This window comes from Watersipora subatra, chromosome 5, assembly GCF_963576615.1.
Source record: "Watersipora subatra chromosome 5, tzWatSuba1.1, whole genome shotgun sequence".
NCBI classification, from domain to species: Eukaryota; Metazoa; Bryozoa; class Gymnolaemata; order Cheilostomatida; family Watersiporidae; genus Watersipora; species Watersipora subatra.
The window spans coordinates 54,366,522-54,389,187 of NC_088712.1; the positions used below are offsets into that span (position 1 = coordinate 54,366,522).

Consider the following 22,666-nt stretch of genomic DNA (forward strand, 5'->3'; position numbering starts at 1 on the left):
CAGCATGTCAGTGCTCACATCAATGCAAGATGTTTTTTGGGCTGGCAAATAGAATAGAGTGAATGTGACAAAATGACATGCATTAGTGAATTAAGAGCATAAATTATTATATTAATGTTTCATTAGGGGAAACTGTGTGACCATGTGGTGTATGATTCAGCAGGGAGACAGGAATGCAATGTGAATTGTTTAGTGATGTATTTTACTTTTGCTATGTTAGGTTGAAGTATTCGTTCGCATGACACTTCATGCGTGGATCATTCCGCTAACTATGCGTATTAAAATAAGTAGGGCAAGTAGTGAAACCTGTGCACCTACTCACGACATGATAATTGTATATGAAACACTAATTTAAGCGTTATCCGCTATATGAAGAGTAATGGCTGATGAAATATTTATGATGAACTGTATTTTTTGTATAGATAATTCATAACAAATCTTATATCATATGTCTGTTGACAAATTCATGCCATTTGTTACATATAGTGATCAATGATGATATTGGAGCTCTATATTTGTCTTTCCTGAAGGATTCTCTGAGTTATGCTTTACATAAGTTGTAACGTAAACGCGTTCTATCATATTGACTCTGATGATTAGCATTTTCTATCGCTATAATATGGTATGGATATGATTTAATACGATTGACATATTCAGTACCAGCTGCATAACATTATGCATTTTGAGGTAAAAAGTCTCCAAGTTTATGCTGGACGCTCCTTTGATCCAGTTAAAAACAAAGTGAGGTGTTTGTGTTTTAAAAGTTTTACAGCTCGGAGCTTGTAGGCATTTACAGCATAATATTGTCATCTGTAGTGTATATTTCAATTGCCAATTTGAAGCGCGGAATCATTTTGGTTTAATTCAGGATGGTGGTTATGCTAGTCATTCAAGAGGTGTCACTACATCTAAAATCTATTTGGCTGCATCAGACGATAAAAAGCTGAAATTTTATGTAGCATTTGGGGAATAAATAGAATCCTGAAAAGAGACTACAGTTTGATGAAAAGCATTTTGAAAGAGAAAACATTTCTTTAGTTGAAATAGCAGAATCGTGTCAGAAACTCCCTCTGCCATCCCTCAATAGCAATAGCATCCCTCAATATTTATCAATGGCTTTCACCATTCAATACTCCTTTTTGATGAGGTTAAAGAGCTAAACCAATCTCTCTACAGTGCAGTTATCATTGATAATTCGGTCTTAAAAAAGGTTTTTTGTAGATCAGTGTTAAATCGTATTTCGTTTAAAACGTCGTATCTTGACACCATCGCAAGCACTTGAAATAAATTGCAAGCACTTGAAATAAATTGTTAATCTAAATATTTACCTTGTTAATATAAGGAAATTAACATAGATTTAGTAACATTCAATTTTTGTGAACTACAGCTACTTGCAGCTAACGACTTGCAACCAGCGACTTGCAACCAGCGACTTGCAACCAGCAATGCAACACCCAGGCCGATGAGAATTTAGCTTATTAATTATTTTTCTATCAGTGTCTCTTGTTGGCATAAATGATGGATCTCACTTTTAGTCAGCTCAGATGTTCCGTGTTTAACTTGAGTAGCTGTTGGGAGAGTATTTTGTGGCTCACGTTTGCTGCTGACTTAATGAGGTTTATAATACATGAGGGAGCGGACTGGGACTGGGGCGGTGATTTTACTATTCATGTGAAATAATCAGAGGAAACTGGGTTTAAGTTTAGATTTGTTACTAAGCTTTTGTTTACGAAGAGCAATTAGGGGAAGGAATTTTTCTCTAGATGATGACATGTCGGCGGACGAGTGAATGACTTGCCTCAAGACTTAATAATATCTAACTAGGTATCATATTGGAACGTGTGAAAACTGCAGCATTAGCCGACACCATTTTTATAAGTATGTACTTGACATTTGCTGTAGGAGCTCATTTAGGTGATCAAAGGGAATGGCCATATTTCACATCATCTCGAAATGGAAGCTGAGAATTGTTGTAACTGTGCGGTTTCATGGCTTTTTTACATGCTACTGTTTTTCATTCATTCTGTGAATCGCCTAATCATTATGTTCTAAAGAATACATGTTGAGAAAATTTCTTGGCCTGGCCAGTTTTATGGCTGACTCTTTTCTTTTCCTTACCACCATTTCTCATAGGCAGTGCAAATATAAGCTGCAATGTATTGGTGACACTTCTAGACTTGGAATTTCTAGTATATAGTTCATTTAGAAGGTCAAAGTATTACATTCTTTTATAGTATCTCGGGTGTATGGAGGTATACGAGTCGCGAGGGATGCAGGTCTGCGAAGAAGCTCACAAAACTCTCCGGCAGGTCTGTCCATTTTATCTCACTTTCTGTCACTCTGATGTTTAGATTGGTCTCATCATTTTTGTGCTGATGAAAGCTGTTTTGTATCAAATAATAACAAAGTGACATTACTGGCATACCTTAGGCAAAGAGCTGAAGTATCGGTTGGCAGGCTACAAGCGATTTCTCTCGTATTCACTTACTTAAATTGCATGAGCCAACGGATTACAATTCCTCACACTGTGAAATGTAGGTAGATGTATTCTGGTAAATTGAGATGTTGGCAGATTTATTCAGCTATAATGTGATGTTAGTAGATTTATTCAGGTGTACTGAGATTTTGGTAGTTGTATTCAGATAGAGTGAGGTGTTGGTAAGAGTAATCTGGGAGGGTGAGTTGTTTGTTGATATTCAATAATAAAGTACACATTTTGAAACACTTTAATAACTAGTTTGTCATAGCTTTTTACTAAGAATTTTTATTTCAAAATTTAATTTGATATATTAGTCTCGGAAAAAAGGTATATATGCTAGAATATACAGTAACCCCTCAGTACTTAGGGGTACTTAGTAAAATATATTCATTAAAAATCCACGAAAATGAATAAAAGTCAAATGCATACATCTCGGTCATACTGTAGACCATTGAGGTCACTCTGTAGGTATTATTGTGATAGCAGCGGTCGTGGCTCACTATTTTTCCGTTAGGTTTTGTGAAATGTAAAAGTGTCAAGGGGTTGTGGCACCCTTCATCATGCCTCTTAAGTTCCTATGGCTCTCAAAATCATGTAATGAACCTAAAAATGAGGAAAATACTGACAACTAATAAAAAAGTAACTTTATTAGGTATGAATTTATTAGTTTTTATTTCATGGATTTTCCCTTACCGCAGGGAGTACCAGTTAAGCGTAAAAAGTGAGAGGTTATTGTAGATCTTATTACAGGCTAGCCCTTGGTATTGAGGGTAACTAAAAATCATGACCAAATCTCTATACACTAGACGCTCCTATAATGTAAATTCCAGATAACGTAAACAATTTATGTGAAGTTTTTCCTTTCTACTACGTAAAAAATTCCATATAAGTTAAAGTGTCAAGTTGGGCGAGTTTTCAAATTTTATTTTAATGTTAGTTTATCTCATTGCACTCGCGAAAGAAAAACCGCTGTGCGTATAGCGTTATATATAACTGTCGCGACATTCTAGTTCATCGTAATAGATCGTTAAATATGTCGACAAAAAGGAGAGTATCATAGCTGCGCAATTGTTCATAAATACGAAGGCGATCAATTGGTGCAGGCGTTACAGCATTGATCTACCGATCTGACTATCACGAGTTGAAGTATCGTCAAAGGTTATCCTAACCTTGACCCCCTGGATACAGATAGACGACGGCCAGGTAGAACCGCCTTGATAAATATGTTGTTTTGCCTTATTGTATGCGTACAAAACATTGGTTATTAGTTTTACTTTGCAGAATAGACTTTGCTGTTTAAAAAAATAAGCAACTCGTTGTAGATGGACTTCGAAAATATGCCCATCGACTTGTTGTAAAATTATGGCAATCATGGTCTATAAAACCAGTTAGATTGATCATAAAAAGGAAAAAAGTTGTCGATGCAAACCAATAATACTGTAGTTACGGCACAGCACACAAACTAAACGAGTTAAGTCAAGTTTTTTTGTGCATGGACAAAGGGATGAGTTTGGAAAGATGTTGGAACGGATTAGGCAATTTACATGTATTTTACTGTTTTTATAACGTAAACGTTCCTAGAACGGATTATTTACGTTGCAGGAGCGCCTACTGTACAACCAAAGTTACTGTTGGTCTGTTTACTCTAGTATGCTATCGTCTTTTTCTTCCCTTGTTCTCAAATATATGTAGGTATAAATGTATGTTCTCCGCTATAGGTAGCTACATATACCGCTGTCACGATTGTTTATAAATCGATACCGCCAAGCTGTTTAGGTTAGACTGCTCTACGAGGTCATTTAAATATGTAGCTTCGCATTATGTTGTTGTTGATGTATGATCACTTCAGAACACTGTATGCCATGTATATAACAGGCGTGCAAAGGAAAGTTCCAGAGAGCGGTATTGTACGTGTCAGGGGACGCCCTGAGAGTTGTTGATGAGATCAGTAAGGTAGTGGACATCGCTGCAGCTTGACATGCTTGATTCCTAGGATGTTGTATCCCGCTGACTGTTGTAATTCTCCATTAAAGTTGTGTGAGGAGGTGCGTGGGAGTTGTCACCTCCATTTCCAAAGCATGCTTCGTAACGAAAGCTTTCACTCGATTCTTAAAAATACACTTCTAGTTTTTCTGATTTTGAAGACCATATATATAAAATTGCCTAACAGTATATTAATAGCTCACCGTGTGGATGTAGATGTTGCCAGAGTAACACATCGTGGTAAGGTGGCAAAGGTTTTGATGGCATCACAACTTTTGCTAAAAGGCATTGACTTTTATTTCAGTTCTTTTTAATTTACTTTTTTTGTTGTGCTAGAATCACAACTATGTCACTGATCGTAGAAAATTCAAATTAGATATTTCATATGTTCTTCAATGCATGTATTTTGGCATGTGGTGACAACTCCTCTCATTTCCACTGTTGGCCCTCTCATCACTGGATTTCCACACTAGCAAGTAGTTTGAAATTTTTGTCTCGCACAACACTGACCACGCTTATTGAGTTTTCCAAATTGGGTTTGCTCCTGTTAGAATGGCTTTGGTGGTCTAATCTAAAGAAGTGCATATCTGGTGATGTGATTTATTTGCATAGCACTCCACAGCATGGAAATCTGGTGATCGAATATGGTGATCAGCAAGTGCATTCCCTTGGACTTACAAATATTCTTATTGGGAATGAACTCTGTCACCAGTAGGATTCCTATTTCGTTGTCTATAATTTAGATATTGTTTAGCTTTAGTTTGCGTTTTTTGAGTGTTCGCTTGGTGCATTGCTAGCACGCTCTTCCTTTCCAGAATGCCAAGAAGTCCCATCGTATTAGCTTCCGAAAGAAGGTAAAAAAGCGTCAGAAAGTTGTGCAAGCAATAATATACGTGTCGGGTGACTCGTTGCGGGTCATAGAGGATAAAGCAGGGGTCTCAGCCGATGACGGGCAGGTAATATCATTCGCTCTGCAGCTTCTTTCTCACACGCTTGAAAATGCTCTAAATACCAGCATTTTTCCCATCTACACATCCACTCCATTACTGTGGAAGGTTGTATTGAGTTGGGTGAAGGGAAACAATGTACTAGCCCCATGTTACGCAGGGGAGCCTTATTTGTAATCACTAATTTTCATTCCATTTCAAAGTCATCTTGTAGCCAGCTAACACGTAATTCTAAGTTTTGTAACCGTTTCAAAAGCATCTATCGTCTCACCAAGGTAGCCTTGGTGCTCTTGGTGCAAGAGTACCAGGGTTCTGCCATTCTTTAAAAATGCTGGTCCAAGTTCTTAAATGTCTCAACCAATCACGGCCCATCCCTAATATTAACATCTGCTTTTGCTAGCAAAACAGTTATAGTTCATGACAATAAATGAAATAATGTAGTGGAACAAGATTGAGACTCTGACCCTCAAGGACAAACTCTGTTTATTCTTTACAAGGATGCCTTACTTTGGTTTGAGTCAACAATTCATGAAGAAAGATGTCAGTGGACTTATAAAGGAAAGATCCTGTAGCTATCCACCTTTGTCTTGCTGCCATATAGAGTTAACAGCGACATCACCAGCTAGATAGTCGAATCTGCAGACATTACCAGCTAGATAGTCGAATCTGCAGACATTACCAGCTAGATAGTCGAATCTGCAGACATTACCAGCTAGATAGTCGAATCTGCAGACATTACCAGCTAAATAGTTGAATCTGTAGACATTACCAGCTAGATAGTTGAATCTGCAGACATTACCAGCTAGATAGTTGAATCTGCAGACATTACCAGCTAGATAGTTGAATCTGTAGACATTGCCAGCTAGATAGTTGAATCTGTAGACATTACCAGCTAGATAGTTGAATCTGTAGACATTACCAGCTAGATAGTTGAATCTGTAGACACTACCAGCTAAATAGTTGAATCTGCAGCCATTACCAGCTAGATAGTTGAATCTGTAGATGTCCCCAGCTAGATAGTTGAATCTGTAGACATTACCAGCTAGATAGTTGAATCTGTAGACATTACCAGCTAGATAGTTGAATCTGCAGACATTACCAGCTAGATAGTGGAATCTGTAGACATTAACAGCTAGATAGTTGAATCTGTAGATGTGTTCGAGTTGGATGTAAAATACAAATCTCCATTTTGTTAAGTTACAAGAAGACTAATGCTTATAATGGCCTGAAATTGGTCGATTAGATGCAACACGCTCTCTTGCATTACACTAACATATATTTACAGATGTTTTCACATCATAGTATTCCAGTCATGCATTTAAATCGTTAGTGGCAGTTGGTTTTTGAACTGATAAAAGAAGTCTTGCTGCATCTCACCATAGTTGATTTATCACCTGGCATCAATATGTCATTCTAAATAAACTTACATTTTGGAGGCACTAGACAATAGCTATAACTGAAGTTAGTCAAGTTCCTTTCTATATGTGATATAAGAAATATATATACAAACTGTCAGGTGATGATGCTAATATACAGGTCTCTTCACTCAAGCTTGTTCTCAAGCAAACATAATCAGCCAGGAAATATCGAAGTTAAACAATCAAATCATTCTTGCGCTATCAAGTATAACCTGTTTATGCGGTCTTTGTTTGTGCAATCGTAATCATCCGAGTTTAACCTACCCGGTATTCCATTCAATGCTCTGCAGCCTCACTATCTTTTTGGAAAGACTAATTTTTGAAGATGGATAATATATAGACGACTAAGAATAAATTTTTTAACAAGCACATTTTCTGCATGCTTAGGTTACAGTTTTTCTAACGAACACAGTTGTGTTACTATAAATTTGCTGTAGCACACCTGAACTTACATCAATTCCATTTGACTTTTATTCAGATTGAGATAAAATTTCCTTCAAGGCAAAAGTGAGTTGCAAACAAATCGCGAACGCTGCTGAAATTATGCTCGCTAATAATCATTTCAGTCAATTGTAAGCATTTTGTCGAAGATTTTGGTTTGCATGCACAGCTTTGACAATTTTCCGCGTTTCGGACAAATATTTTTGTGCTTTTCATCTATTTTGGGATTTCAACCGAAACTTCCAAAATTTTTGGAAGTTTTGATCGAAGCTTATTACTATCGAAATTATGATGATAACAATTAGCAATATAGTTGTAGCTTGGTGCACACTCTTCAGTAACAGTTATTTTTGTAATGTCTGCTGCTACAAGTCAGATTTGTGATAATAAATATGCAGCACTAAATGCTAAGGAGAAATGTTTATCGTTTTCAGCACAAAATGTTTGCTCAATAGTTTCATAAACTTGTGCCAAAACGTCTTTTTTCACGGCCATCAGATACTGAAGGAAGAAAAATAATAGAGGCTAAAACACTTCCTGTTGTGTTTCTATTACATGAAGCTATTTTCAACTTGAGAAACTTTCGAGTAAGCGGGACCGGTCTGAATAGAGTACTAAGCATTGATTCGCTAAAAGACTTATTCCTTTAGATACGGCTGAGTATATGTTACTAGAAACCAATACTAGAGCATAAATATATATTAGAATTTAAAGTGAACTACCCTGAATTGTGTCTAATCGACTACAGAAACATCCATATTTAGTCAATATGAGCTGATTGGACGCTGGGCAGGTTGAATTTCATGGTCCTGGCTAATGCGACTTCTCTACTTTTGGATGTTTAGTTTTTGATTTTTAGTGACAAACTCACAGGGAATTCATCCCTAATTTCACATGCTAAACTGGTTCTCTTTATAGTTAGGATCAGTGTCTAAATGCCCTTGATGCTGAGCAGCTGAACATGTTTTTAGATAATCGCTGTCCAAAATACTCAGATCGTATCTTCGATCTGCCTGACCATCCATTACATTTCTACTTCCCACAAAAAACCACCACACCTTATACCACATGCTAACATCTTGCTAATTTACATTATAGAACAGCATTAGGCAAAACTAGCTTTTCTTTCAATACACGTAATTTACTTTACTGTTTTGTGTTTTTTGCCTGATGATCTAAATTTGCTCTAAACGGCATTTACCATTGTAAATAAAGTTAATATCTATAAGAAATCCCCTCGAGTTGGATTACTGCAGAATAATTCTTAATCGTAGCTTTAACTGCTGTTTGTTGACAAGATAGAATTTATGTGAAAACACATTTTTCTGCAATCTTTCATAGGTGGAAGCCCATGAAGTACTTCAAAAGCTATGCACAGTTTTTGCATTGTCTTTCGTAGAAGCGCATTTTGTCCGAGCGTGCCAGGAATGTGCTATATTCTATATATATATTCTGTCTAGACGTGTGCTATCTATATAATATCGCTTGTAATCATTTTCAGCTTCTTGATACTCGACATACAGTAATCCATCTATACTTGGTGTTTCGGCTTTCATGGCTTGAGCACTTCACGGGTGAAAAATATTAATGAAAACATTTGTGTTAATAAATTTCTTCATACTTTTTTCCAGCGAGATCCCTTCACCATCAAGTGATAATGGTTGCCGCATTTCGCTGCTTTCCTTATCACCAAAGCAATGTGTTTGTGACACCCTTTATCAAGCCTCTTAACTCTTTCGCTACTGCGCAAAAATCACTATTCTGACCAAATTCAAACGAATTTTTGGAAATTCGATATACCCGCTAGTATTTATGCCATATCTCGAGAATCAATGCATATATTGTTTTACTGCAAAATGCATCATATTCAAAACAAAATTCTCTACAAAATAAGTAAAAAATTGTTTAGTGAATCTCACTCTCGAAAAATTTTTGACGCTTCCTTTGCATTGAAAAAATGCAATGAATTTCTTATTGCCATGACAACAGCGATCTGGTTTTCCTGTTTTGAAAAATAATTAGAAATGGAATTGCTTAGCAAAAAGATTTTCGATTGGTTGCACATGATTGGCAACAAGGTTGTTTCATTGGAAACGAAATTTGATTGGTCTAGCTTATGTGTAGGCTTCGTAATGAAAAGAAAAGTGAAACCCTATTGATAAGCCGATACATCGGCTTATCAATAGAGTTTCACTGTCACTATCAACAGAAATAAGCCGATACATCGGCTTATGGCCTGTGCCTATGTTACCGCAAAAGCCGATACATCGACTTATGGTAGCGAAAGAGTTAAACGTCATCAACCCTGAAAATTGTCTTAGGAACACAAGAAAAGGAGAAAAATGTTAAAGATTAATGAGAGAAAATTAATTAGATTAATTAGAAAAAAATATTAATGAAACCATGATAATAAATCCAATGATTTTATTGGATACAAAAGAGTCTAGTAGTTTATCTTTTCCAGATTTTCACTTTTCACTGGGCGCTGGTTCCGATTAACCGGGAAAAATAAGGGATTACTGTATATATGTATTATTGACCCGTATATGAGTGGAGTAGTAGCTAGCTGTCACTTTATGTTGTTGCTAAAAGTAATGCTTGTGCAATCGCTTGTAACAGATTAATATACTGTAGCTCTCCGCAATATGATAAGCCTATAGTTAAACCTCAACTTACAAAGATACTCCGGTCTAATATTTGCTTTGTATCTCAAAATCATTCTAGGTAAAAGCGGATATACTTATTAGAGTACATTGGGTTTTTTTTATTCTTTCCATGGCTTGACTCTATATGATAAATCCTTCCAGTGATTGCATATAGTATCAAGCCAAGTGCAAGTTATAAAACAATGTTTAACTAATTATATATAAGAAAAAATAAATTTATGTTAATAAATAACATTTTATAATTGTGTAAACGCTATAATTTCCATTCTTTGTGGCTGATTTCATGCAAACTTCACGCACAGTGCATCATACCTTCTACCAGGTCGCTAAAAGTATTTGGTTTCGAAAATCTATCTGGTTTTTGGCCTCACAAGTATTTGTAAAAAACATTTTCTTACAATTATTACTAGATAGCTTTAGGGATTTTATGGAATAATGAAACTTTGCACCTCTCATGTTAAAAATTATTTCATATGTTAAGACAGATGTTTGCTCAAATTTCATGGTACATATCAAAAAATTCATATGTTGAGATGATCATCATATATCGAGGTTCAAAGTAAATATAACTAGCCTAGGTGGATGTCTTGCGAAAAAGTTCACAATGTTCGCAGCTCATTTTGATTTGTGCAAGTATGTTCTTATGTCGATAAATTGTACAGTTAGGGTTACCCTAGCGCATAGACTAACCCATCGTTAGCACCATAAAATGCTTTCATTTTCTGTTCACCATTCTCTGATTTTCATCCAGCAACATTAGGGTAAGGATATTGGTACTAGGATGGATATTGGTAGTTTTTCCAATCTGAATGTACTTTTCTTTTATAGCGCAGATGTAAAAAACTATATGCTGTAGAAAAAATAATATTTTGAGACTGGTCATAGCCAATGGCATATTTTTCATTTTTTATTTTGTATATTTTTATTGGAATCACTCACTATTTTATTATCTGAGAATAGATTTTCGATGAAATAACACATTTAAAGATGTATTAAATTTTTCTCACAGTAAAAATATAAATGTTTTCTATTTATAGAAAAGCATGATTTTACGTACACGAATATTGTGATAACCAAATCATTAAATGAACATAGTTTTGCTCGGCTGCTTATTCAGTTGCTCTTCATTTTTACTTTTTTTGTCCCATTATTTTTGTATATTATATTATTTGTTGTATTTGTTCTTAAATATGTGTTTGAGTGTATAATATCTCCTCTCTGGCCTAGTTTTATTGGCCATCAAGCCACCAACACGCATCTAGTATTTGTTGTTTAGTTGGTGTTGAGTGAGCTTGTTTAGTGAAATGTTTGATCTCAGTCATCTAGTTGTTAGGCTTACATATCAATATTGCATCCAGCTTGTTAGAATATGTTGTTTCCTTGTGTGCGTACTAACTTAGCATAAATGCATTATCGCATTAAATTTGTATTTTGAGTTTTCTCCTTTTCTTAAGGTTGACTTGCAACAAAATTCACATTACAGTTATTTGATATCAAAATATTCACCATGTCTTACTCTGTTGTGTTGTAGGTGCCACATATGTGGAAATGTGATTACAAGCTCTTAAAAGATCAAAAACGAAAAGCCGCCTTAGATTGGAATCAGTTTATTTCGATGACGTTGTCATTACAGTTTGGTTATTGTCTTGTCATGTGATGTTCTTATGTGAATTGAAAGGCCAATAAAAAGCTCAATATAAAACTTATCGTAGAACTAGTTTATGACAAACACCTCAGGTTTTACCGAAGACCCCGTATCAAATATAGATGCTCGCTACGTTCCAGTTTTGTTTCGGTTTGGTCTAATTGGCAAGTCGTAATATGATCATGTGATCCAATACTTCGCAAATAATTTCTGCAGCACTTTTCGATTATCACAGGTGACCAACAGGCTCGTCATGATTATCAGACAATGATGTGTACTCCTTCGAGCTAAGATTAAAAAATTAAACGAGTTTTTACGATAAGTTATAAGATATCAGTGCTAAAAGTGATAGCATTACAATGACAATGAAACAGACGCATAAGAACGATAGACGTGGTTTTATTGAATGCGTGAAGTATATTTGTGAAAATATTTCGACGAATGAGGTTGCATGAAAGTGTAAACAGAAACCATCTTGTACAACTACGTCACATTTGAGTCGTTTTAGAAAGAGAGTCCAAACTATGGCGGTCTCGTGTGGCTGCGATTAACTGATCGGTTTTTAGCTTTTAAGAGCTTGTAATCACATTCCCACATATTTTGCACCTACAACACAGCAGAGTAAGACATGGTGAATCTTTTGATACCAAATAACTGTAATGTGAATTTTGTTGCAAGTCAACCTTTAAAGGCTGAATAATTTCAAAGGTAGCAATTTATTTTGTGACATTTTTTGTTAGAGTTGTTGATTCAAATATCTGTGCTAACTTGTGCAGTTCTATGGAGCTTTTTCATAAGGTCATAGCTCAGGGATAAGATTTCAATACTTCTTTAGTCATCGTTGTTTTTTAATTTTCCCTTATTTACAACAAAAAATGATCAAAAATATCTGTTTGAAGTCGGCCTATCGTTTAAAACTACCTCTTTTGCTAGTATAAACATCTGGCTACACACACCGATGATATGTATCGATTAGTGTAGATGTTTGCTTTGACTGGACACGCCTGCACCAGTAAACGATGTGTGGTGTTCACAAATAGGTTGACCAATAAGGATTGGTATCTGTCGTGTGAAGGCTATGATATTCTCGTAAGATTTTCTAGCTAGTTATTGAGGTATCATCAGGATATTTGTCATCTAAGATAGGTCATCAACAATATGTGATAGCAATACCGGTTGAGCAGCTTTTTACCATGATATATTTCGCTCGAGTAAAAAGCATCAAGCCGCAAGCTAATGATAAAAACAGCTGAGTACGAAAATCCTTTGAATTCATTGCATAAACTTTTTGTTTTTGAAAAAGTGATTATTATGTTGATGTAACCGGTTGGCAACGGTTCATAATTGACAGTTTGTCAACATTCTAATCTTCTTAATCATTGGGCTGTTTGTAACAATTGGTAAAACTTATCATCATTGCCATATAATTGTTGGCATGCCATGTTCAAATAGCTGTAAATCATTGAAGAACTATTCCAGCCGTAGCTTTTACAAAAACAAGTTTGATTACTCTTAGTAAGAAAGCCTCATAATTTCAAACAATCTTTACTGTTTAACTACTAACTGTAATAATAGATGTATCATTATCTGTATGTGGTCAAGCTGCATAATTGCTCGCACTTTCTCTCATGACAGGGTCTTATTGTCGATCAGACAATAGAGAAAGTGTCATTTTGCGCCCCTGATAGAAATCATGAAAAAGGCTTTTCCTACATTTGTCGGGATGGTACAACTCGTCGCTGGATGTGTCACGGGTTCCTCGCCCTCAAGGAATCGGTTAGTTACTTTCCTAACCTGTATGTTTGTTTAGTTTTTTTCTCTGTAGTTTTTCTTACGCAGCTACTTTGGTAAACTAGGTTCTTCTTTGGGCTGATTTGAGTGTATATGGGTCCGCGATCTCTGTAAGTGGGGTTAAGTCGCGTGTATTAAATTTGCGTAATACCAATAGCAGGTTAGTAAACTCAATGCCATGTGCATTTGTTGTATTGTTAAATTTATGTTTATTTAGGTCAATCAAGTATGCTCTTTCAAAATCTGAACTCTGCCCAACTAATAGAAGCTTAAAACAGCCTAAATTTGCCTCGCGAAGCCGTTGCTATGCAAATCAGAAATAATAAAACACAGTGTCGGGTAATTCAAACGAGCGTTTTTTTTTCATTGACACGATTGATAATAAAGATATAAATGAAACTTTTGAAGAACACCTTTGTAATTTCACTGATGCAGAATTATCTGATGAAGAAGGTTTTGGTGTAAATTATTTTTCATGTTCAGTCGGTGCCGAAGATGGTTATGAAAAAAAAAGTTCAGACTGCGTTAGGAAATTTCATTCACGAAAGTGAACTTCACGCTGTTGAAAATTTGTCAAATTTAACTATTTGGATTTAGAATTAAGTTTCATTGTATTGCCTATGAGGTGAAAGGTATTTTTATGTTACATGTTACTATATTCTTGCGCAATAACAAATCGAGTTTTTGCAATCAAAAAAGTTTGGTTATCAACTTGTAGCTAATATTATCTATCAACATAAATTAATTAGAACTTTCTAATAAAAATATTCAGATTCAGCATAAAATTCTGTCCTAGAACTTGTGTATTTGTGGAATTATGGCCAAATTTAATAGTGGTTGCTAAGGTGATTCTCACTGTAAACAAATAGTTACGTGACTTGAAACTTTAAACGCTATTTTCCTGGATTCTCGTTTTAACGATTTTAAAAAGATACATGTAAACTTTTGACTATAAAACCAGTTCTAACCAACATAGAAACAAAAAATTTTCTGCAGGAAAATTGGTAAATTTTCTTTTGTTAAGCTGAGCAATTATCTTAATTTTGATAATTTCCAACTTAACCCCACTTTCTGATATCATGACCCATATGTCTTACATATTTTATGTCATGTCAAGCTTGGTTGGAGTTGTCTGCTCTTTCTCAATTGGTTATGCACTTCAGTCATTAGCAATGTAGCTATTTAATTAAACACTATTGTCTCTGTCGCTTTCTAGTGCCTTAGCAGTAAATTTGTCAGGCATGGCTAAAAACTTGCTGCGGGGACCAGTACAAAGAACATCACCATTTTCTTCCTAATTATTGATTGAGGAATTGCGATGAGTACAGTTGCACAATTAAACGATTATAGGAGGGCAACTCCAGATTAATTCAAAACAAGGATTGGAATACAGTTTCAAGATTATTATAGGAAAATAACCGCAATTTAATTGAGTGCAATAGTGACCATGTAGTTGCGAGTGGATCATGGACAAACGACTCCAAGTTACCTGAAAACAAGAATGTCCAACCTAGTTGCAAGATGATTGTACCGGAACAACAGTAAACTTTTCAGAAAGCCGATGCTACTTTTTAATGTGGAAAGCATTACCCGAAGCAATCACTCAGAATTCTGTGGTAAAACTGCAAGGCACCTTAGGTTTAGAGTAGGCAACTCTGAATCGGTAAAGCCCTTAGCAGTAGACCCAGCATCCTTCCATTTATTTAGGCTTGTCATATATTGTGCTGCCCAGTTGTTGCTGTCAGCTTTCCTCACTCCATATAATGTAACCATGCAAAGCTACTTAATGTTTCAAGTTTCACTTTGCAGACTAGATAAACTAGCTTCTATGTCTATGTATACGTGTTTACCATCTCTCGTTGTTAATTTGTGCTAGGCTACTGGACGGCAGAAACTGCACTAACGTATGCTTTCACATGCACACTCAGCCTCTGGTAACCTAAAGCTGTCAACAATGCTGGGGTGTACCACCGCTGGGGTCTGCCAAAATGCTAGATTCATCTTTTCTCTGCTTGAGACCTCTCTGCTTAACTCTACCGTATCTGTGTTTGTGTTAGTTTTGGAGTTATCTGTTCTTATTAAATATTATTTGTTAGTTTTCTAGATAAATGCTCGAATGTCATTTCTTTTACAGAAGTGTTTATATGTCATAGATGTCTCCCTGCTATATGAGAGATGATATCTTATTGGCGTTCAGTGCATTTGTACAGAAAATCTCCTTGCCCATTCTTTAGTATAAATGAGTGTTCCTTTGCTTCATGTTTAGGAATGCATGTAATGCACTCTGTTTATAATATACACAATTGGGTTTTAATAAATCAACCATTCCATAAGCTCAAAGAAATTTTCTAAAGCATTTTAAAAAACCGTTTATTATTCCTTGCTTTTGAATTTTTCACAGCTAGACTTAGGTAAAGTCATTGCAATACCTTATATCATGGGCCACCCAAGGTGATTGTCTTCTCTCCATATTGCAATGCTCTCTATCTCTTCTCGTTTCTCCAATTGCATTGGCTAGTAGAGGATGCCTACTCGGTTGCATGTCTCTGTGTATCTCACTAACAATAACAAACTCTTCCTCTTGTCATGCTTTGGAATTGTCAAGTTCCCATAGCAGTATTGGAGTTGTGAGTTACTGAATAGTAGAATGCATTTCTACTCGAGGGAAGCCACTATTTTCAGTGAGAGAGTCTGCGCTTGTTCAGACGCGACTCATTCTTGAGCGTCTTGTAGTAATGGGTTCGTGGAGTGGTACTATGTTGGCAATAGGTTGAGCAGTACACCCCTGGTAAAATATTTGTTATAATGATGATATTACGATGCTGTTGAATTGGTGAAAGTTTTTGGTGGTGTAACTACATTGACTAGTTCTTTTCCAGTGTGTCGTAGATGTAACTTTGTGAGTGTGCGTGGGCCAGAGGCTGTGTTAGCAGCTGTAATTATTTTCTGATTATTCAATAGAGCAATCAAAAAGGTTTTAACATTGACAAATTTAAAAAATTAAAATGTATACATGCAGTGGTGTGCAAAATGAACTGGACCCTTTTGTTGGAAAACTAGAATTCTCATTTACAAGATTGTTACTCATTGTGAATTTAGTCAATATCCATAAATTATATATTTACTTAATCCTCATTTTGTTCTGATTTCAAATATGTAAACCAAACAGCTTTGAAATTATGTTTTTGAATAATTATCTCAAGTTATATTCATGCATATGACTTGAAATAAGCAAATGAAAAAGGATGTTCTGTGAATCATATCTCTACAGATTGTTATCTTCAACCAGTATAAAAATGAAATTTTCAGAATTTAGCCTACATAATGATTCAAAAACATAATTTTACAGGTGTTTGATAAACATACGAGTATTTGAAATAAGACAAAATGAGAATTAATTTAATAGATAATCTATGATTATTAACTAAATTCCTGGTGAGTAACAATGTTATGAGAGTTTTAGTTTTTTAACAAAAGGTTCCAGTTTATGTTGCACACGACTGAATATAGAGTGAGAGAAAAACAGCGTAGTGGTTAAGTATGGTTATAGTTCATGGCTAATGTAGCATGAGGACCTAACATATTTCTTTGACTGGTTACCAGGGTGAACGGTTGAGCCATGCAGTAGGTTGCGCCTTTGGGGTTTGCCTTGAGAGGAAACAAAAGAGGGAAAAAGAGGCTGTATCAGTGTCATATAATGATGACAAAACTAGTGAGTCCTACTTCACCTTTTATTCTCCAAACATTCATAGACAGCTATTTAATTGATATAAACATCTACTCTATATGTATTCATAGAACATTCATAGATGTCTATTTATTTAGCTATACATCTACTATACCTGCATCCATAGACATCTATTTAATTGACGTGTACATTTACTATACCTGAATTCCTTACACATTATGAATTATTTTTGCTTTACTACTAAAAATAGATTTCAAAGATAAAAAATTTTCAAACTTTATTGAAGGTTTCTCCAGACTAGGCTCCTTTAGACAAGCAACATTAACAGAACGTCTTGCTGACCCACAGTCTACAAAGGTAGTCGAGCCTATAGCCTCAAATTCTGGGTCACCAAGCACTACTCGTCAAAACATGGAAATAGCTCAAGTAGAGCGACCACACGCTTCAGCCAATCTTCTGCTTCGTCAGGGCTCCTTCAACACATTCAACAAACTCAATAGGTGAGAGGTCACACTGAACGCTGCCGCTGTGGCGTGAGAACTTGAAGATATGTCTCAGTTGTCAAAAGCATGATACGGGGTTTAAGATGCCTATTTTTGCTCGATAGTCAACAGATAATGTCGCTCACTATCGGAATCACTACTCACAGGGTTTTTGCTCGTGTCCATCCTTGCTAGCTCAGGGGTTGCTCGTGTCCATCCTTGCTAGCTCAGGGGTTGCTCGTGTCCATCCTTGCCAGCTTAGGGGTTGCTCGTGTCCATCCTTGCCAGCTCAGGGGTTGCTCGTGTCCATCCTTGCCAGCTCAGGGGTTGCTCGTGTCCATCCTTGCCAGCTTAGGGGTTGCTCGTGTCCATCCTTGCCAGCTCAGGGGTTGCTCGTGTCCATCCTTGCCAGCTTAGGGGTTGCTCGTGTCCATCCTTGCCAGCTCAGGGGTTGCTCGTGTCCATCCTTGCCAGCTCAGGGGTTGCTCGTGTCCATCCTTGCCAGCTCAGGGGTTGCTCGTGTCCATCCTTGCCAGCTCAGGGGTTGCTCGTGTCCATCCTTGCCAGCTCAGGGGTTGCTCGTGTCCATCCTTGCCAGCTCAGGGGTTGCTCGTGTCCATCCTTGCCAGCTCAGGGGTTGCTCGTGTCCATCCTTGCCAGCTCAGGGGTTGCTCGTGTCCATCCTTGCCAGCTCAGGGGTTGCTCGTGTCCATCCTTGCCAGCTCAGGGGTTGCTCGTGTCCATCCTTGCCAGCTTAGGGGTTGCTCGTGTCCATCCTTGCCAGCTCAGGGGTTGCTCGTGTCCATCCTTGCCAGCTCAGGGGTTGCTCGTGTCCATCCTTGCCAGCTTAAGGGTTGCTCGTGTCCATCCTTGCCAGCTCAGGGGTTGCTCGTGTCCATCCTTGCCAGCTTAGGGGTTGCTCATGTCCATCCTTGCCAGCTCAGGGGTTGCTCGTGTCCATCCTTGCCAGCTCAGGGGTTGCTCGTGTCCATCCTTGCCAGCTCAGGGGTTGCTCGTGTCCATCCTTGCCAGCTCAGGGGTTGCTCGTGTCCATCCTTGCCAGCTCAGGGGTTGCTCGTGTCCATCCTTGCCGGCTTAGGGGTTGCTCGTGTCCATCCTTGCCAGCTCAGGGGTTGCTCGTGTCCATCCTTGCCAGCTTAGGGGTTGCTCGTGTCCATCCTTGCCAGCTCAGGGGTTGCTCGTGTCCATCCTTGCCAGCTCAGGGGTTGCTCGTGTCCATCCTTGCCAGCTTAGGGGTTGCTCGTGTCCATCCTTGCCAGCTCAGGGGTTGCTCGTGTCCATCCTTGCCAGCTCAGGGGTTGCTCGTGTCCATCCTTGCCAGCTTAGGGGTTGCTCGTGTCCATCCCTGCCAGCTCAGGGGTTGCTCGTGTCCATCCTTGCCAGCTTAGGGGTTGCTCATGTCCATCCTTGCCAGCTCAGGGGTTGCTCGTGTCCATCCTTGCCAGCTCAGGGGTTGCTCGTGTCCATCCTTGCCAGCTCAGGGGTTGCTCGTGTCCATCCTTGCCAGCTCAGGGGTTGCTCGTGGCCATCCTTGCCAGCTTAGGGGTTGCTCGTGTCCATCCTTGCCAGCTTAGGGGTTGCTCGTGTCCATCCTTGCTAGCTCAGGGGTTCCCAACCTTCTCCATTCAGCTCAGTTTCATTAAGTTATGCCTTTTCATAAATCTGATTCCTCGCGTACTTTCAACTCACATGACTAAAAACAACCGATACAAATTATAATCCCATTTTATTGCACATATCTAAACATGTAACAACATATTATTAATTTTTATACAGCACACAATGCCACACATACAATACTCATCAATACATGACCTTCGACATGGCGGTGAATTGGTTTATGAATAGCTTAACTTACTACCCAATCAAAGTCTGGATGAATGGGCTCACATATATCTGGGTTCTGACTAGTAGCTCATTATTAGCTACTAGTGATATAGATAAACCCAAAGGGTTCAATGATGAAACTCACACGGCATTGCAGGACATAAATTAAAAATTTAATAAATCAGGCACCTCTCTGTTTCCGTTTGTATATTCAAAAGTCCCCCCTAGGGGGAATTCCTCCCTGGTTGGGAACCCCTGTGCTAGCTTATAGCATCCCCATATCAAGAGCGCATAATTTCTAATTAGGCTTTCCAGTAGCCTTTGCTTGTTCTTGGTGCACTGTATGATAGTCTTTTAATTGCTGCCGGGCTCTGGCTAGCCTACAGATAAGTGTTAATAAGCATTCTACGAATGTCAAGGTCAGCATTAATACTAAATTAGTCACAGTTAGATTTGACTCTAAGTTCATAAAGACTTTTGATCGCTGCTGGATGCCAGCTAGCTTGAAACTAGTTCGACTAGGCAACTAGTACATGTTATATATATGAGCATTCTTTATTGTGGGGTAAATAGTCATATTTTACGATATGTTTTCCACAAAGTACTGCAGCAAGTAAACTGAATAGCAATATACAAAAAAATGAATGGTCTAACCAATCTAGTAATGTTGGAATTGAAATCATAAAACATGTAAAAAGCAAGTTTGAGGATTGATATGAGTGTTTAATTAAAGTGGCCAAGTATAAGCTCTGTCACAATAGATATGGATATCGATTACAACAGATTTCTAGTTATGAAAACAAAAATATAATGCAGAAATGTTAAAATAGGTGAATGTTATTATTAGTCAAGGGATAGTAGGTGTAGAAGTTTTGTTTTAAAATATTGCATAGGAGGAGCTCTTAAACGAGTGCTGAGGCTATTAAATGAATTTAGCCGATTACATTTGAGTTGGTTGTGGTTTATGGCACTAGATATGTCAAATCTGGTCTTGGTTTTGGGATCATGGTTTATGGTTTGAAAGCTATTGCTGAAACATATAGGGCAGTTATGTACTATATGTATGAGATATTGTATGTTATGTACCAGACTCCTTAACTTTCTTAGACCACCTCATCTGACATTTATCATATGGAGAATGAGTGGTTGCACGGCAGTATTTCCTCGCATTGTTATAAAGACTCTTCAACAGCGGTTAGACCTCTATTGCAAAGTTAATTCATTTCAAGTTCTTTTACAGATCTTTAAATGTACGCTAAAATATTGTATGAAAACATTGTGTGTTCGGACAAATTTTACTTTTAGTATTACACTGTAGTTCGTCCTGTTCATTTCACAGCTCACAAATCTTTGACAAATCTTTAATAGATGCCGCATGTAATGATACATAGTATTAAATCCTCTTCATTGCATTAAATTAGGTGGACAGCTAAATTAGTAGAGTCGTAATCGATTGAAAGATAGCCTTAGTGTTACTCTGCATTTACACATGCAAACAGAGGGGTAGGTTTGGAGGTAGGATAAGAATAAGTATGGAGCCCGCTCTAGCTTTAGTAATTGACACATGCAAACAGAGTGGTAGGTTTAGAGGTAGGATACGAATATGTAGTGGAGCCCACTCTAGCTTTAGTAATTGACACATGCAAACAGAGTGGTAGTCTTAGAGGTAGGATAAGAATATGTAGTGGAGCTCACTCTAGCTTTAGTAATTGAAGCTTAATCCGATTTATATATATATTTATCTGTTTTATATTTTTATATATATTCTTTTAAGCTTTACTAGATTTTTTACTATATATTTACTAAACAGCTATGAACGTCGTATGTTTAAATTGCTTTGGGTGTAGGGCAGGGTTTATATTTTGCACGTGAAAAAATCTGTCTATTAAAGCAATCTAGAACCATGGTCATGTTTTATTGTCAGTTCCTTGTTTAAACCATGTTTATTGAGATGTTAACAAACCAAGCATCGCAAACTGGTCGATATTACAGCAGTGGTGTTGCCACGTTATTAAACCGGTATGTCAACTAATGTCCCAATCCTTGACATTATCTTTGTTCAGTTGGTTAAATATCGATAGAAGACAACTTCTGTATTAAACATGAGTAATAGAGGTCTCCATGAGTCTCCATTAACAATAGCTGTAAGTTGGCATATCATATTAAGCGCAGGAACATAGGGATAGATTAAGGATGCGCAATTACATGTAATGACAAAACTAGCAACTATTGATACTGCACTTTTGACTCCACAGTGCACTCAATAACTGCTGAGTGGAATATTCCATTTATCATCCTTTATGTTGTTTTGCATTTAACAAAGCGATAATGTAAGTATGTAAATATTAACCAAAATGCTGTGATAAAAGATTATAGAGTAGTGCAGCGCTGCACCGCTCTTATAAATGGTAAAGTACCCTATTAGAGGGTACTTTACCATTCCCAGACTGCCCTACGTTTGATATCTCTGTCATATCTCTAGCTAAACCATAATTGATGAGAATTCTTGGTTGTTAAATTGATGATATAGTTGGTATCAAAGGAGAAATTTTATAGTGAGCAAGTTTGGCCAACTAACTGTGAGTAAACAGAATTTTAAAGGAGATGTAGCAGCTTCAAATGCAACTCATTTGCAAAGTCTGCTTTTAGCATACAGTTTACACTTATTTTAGGGTAACTTATAATAATATTTATATCAGTTACCGTAAGTTTATGCGCTAAGTTTTACCCTCTGTCATGTTCAATCAATACTTTCATAAAACCTTGTTCATTGTACCAGCTGTTAATCATTGGGATCTTTAGCAGCGTTTCAGTGGGGCTCTTCTACTGAACTTGATTTTTCTGGCGTATTTTGGTATTACAAGCTCGTTGGTAGTTATTTTTTAGCTTTTGTAGTAAATCATGTCAATTTTTTAGTCTTTACTTTACCAAAAATATAAGGGCAGTGTATTTTTTTTAATTTTTACATTACCGTAGTTTAAACAAATTACTGCAATCACAACTGTGTACAATTACACCTTGATTTTTAATCATATAAACACACCAATTCATTGACGTATAGCATGTTTCCAAATAATATCAAAGATCATTTCATACCTTACTTGTTTTGCAATGTTAAGGATCCATTAAAATTTAGCGCGTGTGAAAGTAGTGGTGAAAAATAAATACGGCAATGCTTTCTATAGCTAAAACAAATAACAGTGAAACTTGAGCAAGTTCCCTCGCATTGATGTTCTCAAGAAATTCTTTGGAGACATCTAGTAGTTACCATGAAAAAA

At 37.0% G+C, this 22,666-nt stretch overlaps 1 protein-coding gene and 1 long non-coding RNA gene across 3 annotated transcripts in view; both read left to right on the top strand.

Moving 5' to 3' along the window:
• LOC137396285 (uncharacterized) overlaps window positions 1-22,666 on the top strand; it is a 117,013-nt gene that overhangs the window by 51,445 nt on the left and 42,902 nt on the right. The window lies entirely within an intron of this gene.
• LOC137396283 (protein numb-like) overlaps window positions 1-22,666 on the top strand; it is a 35,424-nt gene that overhangs the window by 1,953 nt on the left and 10,805 nt on the right. For both annotated transcript variants that reach the window (XM_068082480.1, XM_068082479.1), the window contains exons 3-7: window positions 2,235-2,309; window positions 5,278-5,418; window positions 13,215-13,355; window positions 16,974-17,082; window positions 17,345-17,558. In XM_068082480.1, coding sequence (XP_067938581.1) covers window positions 2,235-2,309; window positions 5,278-5,418; window positions 13,215-13,355; window positions 16,974-17,082; window positions 17,345-17,558 — 680 coding nt within the window. The remainder of the gene's footprint in view (window positions 1-2,234; window positions 2,310-5,277; window positions 5,419-13,214; window positions 13,356-16,973; window positions 17,083-17,344; window positions 17,559-22,666) is intronic.